At 47.0% G+C, this 10,102-nt stretch overlaps 1 protein-coding gene across 1 annotated transcript; it reads left to right on the plus strand.

Moving 5' to 3' along the window:
* Positions 1–2,953: 2,953 nt before the first annotated feature.
* LOC133626476 (G-protein coupled receptor 35-like) lies at positions 2,954–6,535 on the plus strand. Its single transcript, XM_062006050.1, has 2 exons — positions 2,954–3,097; positions 5,190–6,535. Exon 2 carries the CDS (start codon positions 5,202–5,204, stop codon positions 6,162–6,164), a length of 963 nt encoding a protein of 320 aa, XP_061862034.1. The 5' UTR covers positions 2,954–3,097; positions 5,190–5,201; the 3' UTR covers positions 6,165–6,535.
* Positions 6,536–10,102: the final 3,567 nt, after the last annotated feature.

The raw sequence follows: 10,102 nt of genomic DNA on the forward strand, positions 1-10,102 counted from the left end.
GGAACACTGTAAGGATAAAAGCAAGACTTGTCCAGTGCCATAAAGGCACAAACTCCAGGAGATTTCAGAGCTCAGTCCTCATGCTGACTGCCCTCCTGCTGCACTGCCAAATCCTGGCATAGGGACACTTCCTTAGGGCATCCATCCCCAAGGGGCTGCTGCGGCCATCCAGGGGAAGCCCTTTTACCTGTCTGCCACCTGTGCATTGCCATTCCCTGGGTTTATGTTGTGGCACCACACTGGTTCTAGGTTCAGCCTCCTGGCCACAGATCAGGGTCAGAGTAAGAGCCTGCAGCTGGGCACAGCTGGGTCTGGTTTTCTGCAGCCTGCTCTCATTGACACCCCTAACTTTTTCTTGTGAGAAATGTATTTGTCCATCAGTCAGCAGCTTAGAAACATCAGGGGAGATGGATAGTCAGTTGACCACTACATGCTACTCAAGTGCTTCCTAGGATTGGGCTTTTTTATTTCTAAATACTGAAAAGTCTCCAAAATAGCCATCAATAGCCCATGCAATGCTCAGCTTGCTCCAGGACACAAAATAGCCACCAATGCCCATGCAATGCTCAGCTTGCTCCAGGACACAAAATAGCCACCAATGCCCATGCAATGCTCAGCTTGCTCCAGGACACAAAACAGCCACCAACAGCCCATGCAATGCTCAGCTTGCTCCAGGACACAAAACAGCCACCAACAGCCCATGCAATGCTCAGCTTGCTCCAGGACACAAAACAGCCACCAATGCCCATGCAATGCTCAGCTTACTCCAGGACACAAAATAGCCACCAATGCCCATGCAATGCTCAGCTTACTCCAGGACACAAAATAGCCACCAATGCCCATGCAATGCTCAGCTTGCTCCAGGACACAAAGCAGCCACAAACAGCCCATGCAATGCTCAGCTTGCTCCAGGACACAAAACAGCCACAAACAGCCCATGCAATGCTCAGCTTGCTCCAGGACACAAAACAGCCACCAATGCCTATGCAATGCTCAGCTTGCTCCAGGACACAAAACAGCCACCAACAGCCCATGCAATGCTCAGCTTGCTCCAGGACACAAAACAGCCACCAATGCCCATGCAATGCTCAGCTTACTCCAGGACACAAAATAGCCACCAATGCCCATGCAATGCTCAGCTTACTCCAGGACACAAAATAGCCACCAATGCCCATGCAATGCTCAGCTTGCTCCAGGACACAAAACAGCCACCAATGCCTATGCAATGCTCAGCTTGCTCCAGGACACAAAACAGCCACCAACAGCCCATGCAATGCTCAGCTTGCTCCAGGACACAAAATAGTCACCAATGCCCATGCAATGCTCAGCTTGCTTCAGGACACAAAATAGCCACCAATGCCCATGCAATGCTCAGCTTGCTCCAGGACACAAAACAGCCACAAACAGCCCATGCAATGCTCAGCTTGCTCCAGGACACAAAATAGCCACCAATGCCCATGCAATGCTCAGCTTGCTCCAGGACACAAAACAGCCACCAATGCCTATGCAATGCTCAGCTTGCTCCAGGACACAAAACAGCCACCAACAGCCCATGCAATGCTCAGCTTGCTCCAGGACACAAAACAGCCACCAATGCCCATGCAATGCTCAGCTTACTCCAGGACACAAAATAGCCACCAATGCCCATGCAATGCTCAGCTTACTCCAGGACACAAAATAGCCACCAATGCCCATGCAATGCTCAGCTTGCTCCAGGACACAAAACAGCCACCAATGCCCATGCAATGCTCAGCTTACTCCAGGACACAAAATAGCCACCAATGCCCATGCAATGCTCAGCTTGCTCCAGGACACAAAACAGCCACAAACAGCCCATGCAATGCTCAGCTTACTCCAGGACACAAAATAGCCACCAATGCCCATGCAATGCTCAGCTTGCTCCAGGACACAAAGCAGCCACCAGTGCCCATGTAATGCTCAGCTTGCTCCAGGACACTGTGTCCAGGACATAATGTGAAGAAGGCTTCCCTTCCCACTTACACAGTTTCCCCTGTGACCTCCATTTGCCTTCAAAACTTACACAGTTTCCCCTGTGGCCTCCATTTGCCTCCATTTGCTGCTCAGTCTGCTGACGGCATTGCGAGCTTGGGAGACATGAGTGAGTCAAAACCTGCCTCCCATCAGCTGGCTACATAGATGGGACTGCAACTGCTGCAAAACAGACAGCAAAAGCCATCAAAGTGACTGGAAAATAACACTGGGGCATGTTCTTAAACATGTTTCTAGGGGTCCTGACGCCCCTAGTGTGCACATTACCAGATCAGTATCTCTGGACCATGCCCAGCAGGCAGTGACTATTGTTATCAGCTTGGGCTTGGTGGTGTAACTGATAAGCAGTGTTGACTGTCACTATCAGCTTGGGCTTGCTGGTGTAACTGATAAGCAGTGTTGACTATCATTATCAGCTTGGGCTTGCTGGTGTAACAGAGGAGCAGCATTAGACACCTGGCTGCCTCACAAAGCACAAGCAAGCCCATAACATCTGTCACCTTTCTTGCCACCAAAGAGGAGCATGCTAGGTGCCCTTGCCCTGGGCTCACTGTCAAGGGGGCACAAGCACTGACATTCCCCTTTGGAGAGGCCATCAGCACCGCTCTATGCCTGGGCCATGCTCTGCAACCATGCTGGAGGCTGCCCAGGCTGTCCTGCTCCCTAGGGGTGCCTTCTGCCGACAGAAGGGCAATTTGCCACCATTAAGGTTCTTTCAGAAATTATTTCTTTTCCCACAATTGAAAAGATTAAAATTTAATTGCTACTTACTGTGAGCTGAGTGGGGGGAGCACAGACTGGGTGGAAAAAATGATGCAAAGCATTGAGCTAGTGTGAGTAGAACAACAGAGGGCACCAGAGGCTCGACCAGCCCAGTAGATGATAAGCACTTTTGGGGAAGAGTTCACTGCTGTATTTCAGCTCTCTCGACCTGCTGGCAGCAGGCTCCCTGGCAGCTGGGCCCACAGAGAGCACAGCCTGCACTGGCACCCACAGCCCTGGGTACCGCCTACCCTGCCAGGACATCCACATCTACACTGCAGCTGTCCTGAGGATTAAACCCACCTGATGGCCCCACAAGAAGCAGGTAATGTCATTTCATTCTCTCCACGTGGTATGTGGCTGTGTGCTGTGCTCAGAGTGTGTTTCCTTACCTGGAGGCTGCCGTGCCAGCTGGCTCCTCCTGCTTCTGCGGCTGTTACACCTTGCTGTTTCACAGCTATGTGTGTCATTCAGGGGCTCTTCATCCCTCGCTGCAGCTTCCCACCAGTGCCTCTTCAAAAGGGTGAAGATAGATGGCTCTGGGCGTGCTGAGTCGTGGCTCTGCACTTACAGGGGGGATTCAGGGGGGCTGGGGTGCCCAGCACAGCCCAGAGGGCTCATCTGCTGCTTGGGGCAGTGCCATGAGTGCAGAGTGTCATCTTCACTGCAGGCTGCCCACGGTGAGCTGACAGGGAACAGGTAGGTGGTACCACAGTGTAGCCAAGGACCTGTGAAACTGAAAGACCAAGACACCATCTGTATGTTAGCTCTTCCATAAATGACTGCAAAATGACTTCCAAAAATGACTGAACCCATGTAGTTCAGTAGTGCCTACCAGTTCTGGTGGCAGGGCAGGTGCTATGCTTTCCTCCCTGCTCACCAGCTCTGTCTCACAGCTTCAGACACTAAAATCAGTTTACTTAGGTCACGCAATCAGCCATTTTCACTACAGTTTAGATGTTGAAGCTTAGAAACTACTGACTTATAAGGCAATGTATTTATAAGAGATTGTAGGAATCTGGGTGTTTTCCTTTCCTGCTTCACTGTAAACACTTCCTTTGCGAGCTGCAGACTAAGTGATCCATCCTCCACAGCCTTCTTGCTGGTAGCAGATGCCCTGAAATACTTAAAGGAATACCAGGAGATAGCCTAGGTTCTTGAACCTCTGTTTTCTGGTCTAGCCACATTCTGGTTTCTTACCTTTGAAGGCTGAGATCAGACACAGGCGCTCACTTTCGCTTCACTCTTTGGAGACCTGTTACCTGCTAGGGCTTATGCTGAGCTATTCCTCATAGCATCCCACAGTGAGAGGAGTGGGTTAGTCCTTGGGGCAGTCTGTCTTCAGCAGCAGTGTTCCCACCACCCCCAGGAGTAAAGCCACCTGAGCTATCTTATGGCTGGAAGGGCCCAACTCCTGTGGAGGTCTGCAGACCTGGCAAGATTCCAGAGCAAACCCATGGGGTGGCTTCAGCAGCAAAGCAAGGGCCTTGGAAAACAAAAGGGGAATGCTGCCCTAAAGCCAGAGACTCTTGCTAATCACATAAGCAACAAAGATAAAGGATCACAAAAATTATCATTCTGGTTTACAGACCCTTTTTGCTGTTACCCAAACTGTGCAAACAAGGATTGGATGGATGGCAAGTCAGGCTTAACCTCACAATAGAGTCATAGAATCACTTTGGTTGTAAAAGACCCCTAAGATCAGCAAGTCCAACCACTGACCCAACACTGCCAAGCCCACCACTAAACCACATTTCTAAGCACCTCATCTACGTGGCTTTTAAATGCCTCCAGGAATGGTGACTCCACCACCTCCTTCTGCAGTATGTGCCAGTGTCTAACAACCCTCCGAGTGAAACAGTTCTTCCTAATCTCCAGTTAAAATCTCTGGCACAACTTTAGGCCATTTCTTCTTGTCCTATTATTCATTACATGGAAGAAGAGACTTACTCCCATCTCACTATAATTCCCTTTCAGGTAATTGTAGAGAGTGATCAAGCCTCCACTTCAGCAGACTAAACACCCCCAGCTGCCTCAGCTGCTTCTCATAAGACTTACTCTCTAGCACCTTCACCAGCTTTGTTGCCCACCTCTGGACATGCTCCTGCACCTCAAGTTCCCTTTTGTAGTGAGAGGCACAAAACTGAACAAAGTACTCATGGTGTGGCCTCACCAGTAAATGGGCATAATCATTTCCTTTGTCCTGCCAGCCACGCTGCAAGAGAGAGCTGCCTCTGTGGCTTGTGCCAGTTGGTGGCAAATGTCCATGTTGTACTTTGTTGGCTGATGAACAGATGGTGCTGATAAGCCACTGAGGCTCTCCAGAGGCTCCTACACAGAGCCAGGAGAGCAGTGGCAGAGCCATACAGAGACCCTGTCTCCAAGCTCAGTCTCATGCTTGCGCTCTTTTCTTGCAGAGAAGGAACAGCATGGAGAACTGCACTGAAAACAACACGCTGCAGAATGGCATCGTGACATTTCAACTTATCGTCTACATCCCAGTGCTCTTCTTGGGGATTCCACTGAACATGATTGCCTTCTGGATCTTCTGCTGCAAACTTAAGAGTTGGAGCGAGACCAGGGTGTACCTGATCAACCTCGTGGTTGCAGACAGCTTCCTGCTTGTTGTCCTGCCTTTCCTGATCTATTTCACCATCTATGACCATCCCATGGACAGCCTGTGTTTCACCATTCAGAACATCTATTTTACAAACATGCCCATGAGCACTCTCACCATCATGCTGATTGCCATCGATCGGTACATTGCAATCAAGTTCCCTCTAAAAGCAAAGGTTCTTCGATCCCCACTGAAATCAGCTTCTGTCTGTGGATTTCTTTGGGTAACACTCCTAACTTCCTCCTTCCTGCGTCCAAAATTTAACGACAAACGGTTGTGTCTTCAGAAAAAATCTCTGCAGCCTAATTATTCCGTGTTACTCTCCTTTGTCTTTGGTTATTTTATCCCTTTAGGGGTTGTGATTTTTTGCTCAGTACAAGTCATCAGATGTCTCAAAAAGAAGATGGCTACGAGTCCTCACGAGACAAAGTTAATCCAGAAAGCAATCCACATTGTTTCTGTGAATCTGTGTGTGTTTGTTGTATGTTTTTCACCTCTCTACATCACGCTGCTCTTCCGGCTTGCAGTAGAGGTTGCTGGAGCATGTTCTCTCATCTCGAAAGTTGGAGCCACTGTTCAGATCTCTGCCTGCTTAGCAAATTCTAACTGCTGTTTGGATGCATTTTGCTATTACTTTGCAGCCAAAGAATTTCATGAATTTCCTTCTCTGTTCCCCAATTGTATATCAAAGAGGTTCAAGATTAACCGAAGCCAAGAGTCACAGCCGCTGCCACCCACAGATCAAGTCATGACAGAAACAAAGTGCAGTGCATGACAGGTGCTCAGAGCCACGGTGCTGCTCCAGTTTCAAGACAGAGGGAATGGGGCCACTGCCAGTATTTGCAACCATTGTAGTTATAGGTGTACCTGCAAAAAGGGACAACTCCCTCCAAGGGGTCTGACATGAGCTTGGGTTTTGTCCTGCCCGCAGTGACTTAGGACCGGCTCTGACTACTTGGATTGTTATATTGCAGCTTCAGGCATCTCTGGGTCAAGAGGGAGAGCTGTGTGGTATGGAGTATACATGATAAGGCCACTGTTTCTGCCACATGCTTATTTGCACACATGCAGGAAACTGAGCACCCATGTAGCAGTGCACAAATTCACTTCTACTGCTGTAACATATATGGTCACTTAAGGAAAAGCCCCTGTACTATAATGCCAAACTTGTGCACATTTGTGATGCTCACATCAAAGGATTTGCCCATACAGTGGTAGTTTCCTGCCAACTGATAACATTTTGAAGCTTGCAGCTCCAGGATGCAGCTATTGCTGTGCATGGAGTAAACTGCAGGAGTCCATGCAGGAGGCCATGGCCTAAGACTACAGCTCCATTCTATCACATAGCACTTGTATTAGCTTGGAGCAACGCCCTGGCCTTTGTCAGACTAAAGAAAGTTATTGCTTCATGGAAAAACTGAACCATGCAAAGAAGTAAGGACCACAGAACAGACACTTAGCATTGCACAGATCAAGTATAAAGCTGTAAGCACCTGATTCCGCCCAAGCTAAACACCATAAACCCTGGTGACAGGTTTGTACTTTAATGGTACCTTCAGTGAGCATCCTGTCAGGTGAGAGGTGATTGCATCTGCCCAAGTTGTCACAGCCTCACACTGCAGCAATGTTGATGTCCAGAAAACAGAAGTGAGCAACGGGAAGCAGATGCAATTCTGATCCCTCCCTCACAATCCATGTCCAGTGTTCAGGGCAGGTTTGGTTTTACAGAGATAGGGCAGACCCGTGGCTGAGGGCTTTCTGGCATTGTCCTGTGTCATGAAGCACTGCTTTGGATTTGGATCTCTTTCAGCTCTTTGGCCAGTACACAGTTCAACAGCCCTCCCAACCTCATTTTGAGACATTTAACTCTTTCCATCCATTGTTCAGAGAGCTTTGATCTATCCCAGCAGAATCTCAGACCAGACATCAGTTTTAATGTCTGGCTTTCAAGGTACCAATTTCCTCTATAATACCTGTGCTTGCTGACTATGCACCACATCACTTCCCACCTCATAGGGAAGTGACAACAGAGCAGTTCAAAACAGTTAAGCCACAAAGGCAGGTCTTGGGGCATCAGAAAGAAGCTACCCATAGAGAAATCTGGGCTGAGAGTGGAACCCCTGCTGGGGCATGACTACTTCATGTTTATTTGCACAGAAATTTCATCTGACATATTGCCACATAATCACTTCAATAACTTAAAGTCAGTGTGCTTTTGAAACAGGTGTGATAGCTGTATTTCAGTTGGCTGCATGGTCCTTGACTTTCAGTGACTTCTGACTTCTAAAAAAAATCCCTCCAGACAATGCAAATCCATATTCTGCTCATTTAAACCTACAGATGATTAACTTTCTTAGTTTACAAAGAGTTCCCCAACAAGTGTCTCATCACCTTCTAGTGCTTGCAGACCACAGGCTGAAACCACATTGGCCAAAAAACATAAGACGTTACTATTCCCATCACAGAAAGTATTTCCCATCCCCATGTTAGATTTACCTGCTTTGAGCCAATACTTTTGCAGAGGTGCCAGGATGATGGAAGCTGCAGTGAGTAACTGTGGGATGAAAAGGGATAAAATTGCTCTGGTCATCCAGCTGATCATTTATGTGCCAATTTTCTTCTTTGATGTATTATTGCATGCTGTGGCATTAGTAGCATTTCACTGCAGGCACAGCAAAAGGGGTGTGTGTATATAATGTGACCAACTTAATCATTGCACACTGTCATTCTGTCTTTTAAAGTCTCTTTTCAAAGACAGGAGAAGATACAAGAGAAAAGTAGTGCCTGATCTTAAAAACCATCTCCTGCTTGAGGAGATGTGTGAGTGTTATCCATGTAGCTGTCAACAACTATGCTGCAATTAACTAATCTTGGAGAGCAAGAGGCTTAAGATCCCTGCTAGCCCATGCTCTTCTAAGGTAAACCATCAATCTTCATGACAGGCATCACATAAGTGTCTAGGCAAGTGATGTTCAGCAAAGAAAAATACTTACTTTTTCAGAAAAGGTACAGGGCTCCTTCAAAGAAACTTCTGGCTCTGGGATCTGCTCCTGGGATTTTCTGTCTCAATAGTTACAGTGAATGCCTGTTCCACACAGATCATTTTGGCAACAGATGTTATCCTACTGTCAATCCAGAAAGCAAACAACTGGTTTTTGTTTTCCAATCCCAAACATGTTCATGCTTTCTTCCTGCAAACACAGGGCATCTTGTCCAATATACAGTGGGCTCCAATTAGGTTGTCTGCTCTCAAATATAAAACAGTAATGCTTTTGTGCACATGGCCTCACATAATAGCACATCCTAACTGCTGTTGAGGTGCCATTTGCTACTGTTTTGCAACCAAAGACTTTCAGACTGCTTTCTTCTTACCCAAGCCTGTGGTTTTTAAGTCAAGAAAGGATCCCAGACAGGGCATTCTGTTAAAACAGATGCTGTGGTCTCAGCTCAGACAGCAGTTCAGCACCACACAGCCACTTGCTTACCTCTGTTGTTATCAAAATCATAGACTCATACAATAGTAGGGGTTGGAAGGGACCTTTAGAGATCATCTAGTCCAACCCCCTGCAGAAGCAGGTTTACCTAGATCAGGAACATAGGAACGTGTCCAGACGGGTCTTGCAGACCTCCAAGGAAGGAGCCTCCACACCCTCCCTGGGCAGCCTGTGCCAGGGCTCCCTCACTGAAACAGTCAAAAGTTTTTTCTTATGCTTAAATGGAACTTTTTGTGTTCCAGCTTCATCCCATTACTCATTGTCCTGTTGCTAGATACAACAGAAGAAAGGGCTGCCCCAAGCTCCTGACAAAAGCAGTAGAACAGCTGCACTGAACAACTGGCACTTGGCATTCCTATATATAACCACGCTTACTGCACATGGAGCTGTATGAAGTGAGTGCTTTCTACTTGTAGGAAGCAATGGCTTAAATGTTAAACATTTTAAGTGTTCCTTTTTCTCATTGTAATGTGGAAATTTGTTGATTTAACAACCCCTGTTATCATTAACTAATATTTTGTTGTTGCTGTTTGTACTTAATGCTGTGGAAAAGAAAAGGAAATATTCTTTTGCAAGTGAAATTAAAGCCAACTCATAGTAATAAATACATAAATAAATAAATAACTATCCATTTGTTACTGTTATTTGTTACTGTCTGCTATTATTAACACTAAACCTGTACTGGAGATGGAGAGGAGACTTAGACACCATGATGTGAGATCTGCCTTACAACAGGCTATTTATAGTACAACCCAAAGATGAGCAAGGAACTTTCTGCTTGCCTGAAATTGTACATACCACTTGGGACAGCTTTATCAGCTTTACTTGTCCAGTCATAATGATTTTTATGATGGGTTCACTGACACCTTTCCTCAGCCTGAACAAAACCTCAGCTCTCTGAGTGCTCTCAGTAAATGGAACAGATGAGTTATCACCTGGGCCACAACAAACTTCCAACCATCATACAGAGGAATAGCAGTTCATGAGGACAGCAACATGGTTATCCACAAACCTTACCCATTTCGTAGCACGAGAGTCTGGGCAACAATAGTGGGGAGCAGCAGCCACAGTCCATCAGCAGCTCCAACAAGCGGGGCTGGATGACTGCGTTCTGCTAACATTTCAGCAAGATATCATCTGTCCTCTAAATGGAAAGGATGCTAAGAATTGCTTAAACTTTAAATGAGCAAATTGCAGCCAAAATGTAGGCTTGAGAGAA

Source organism: Colius striatus, chromosome 12, assembly GCF_028858725.1.
Source record: "Colius striatus isolate bColStr4 chromosome 12, bColStr4.1.hap1, whole genome shotgun sequence".
Classification (NCBI taxonomy): Eukaryota; Metazoa; Chordata; class Aves; order Coliiformes; family Coliidae; genus Colius; species Colius striatus.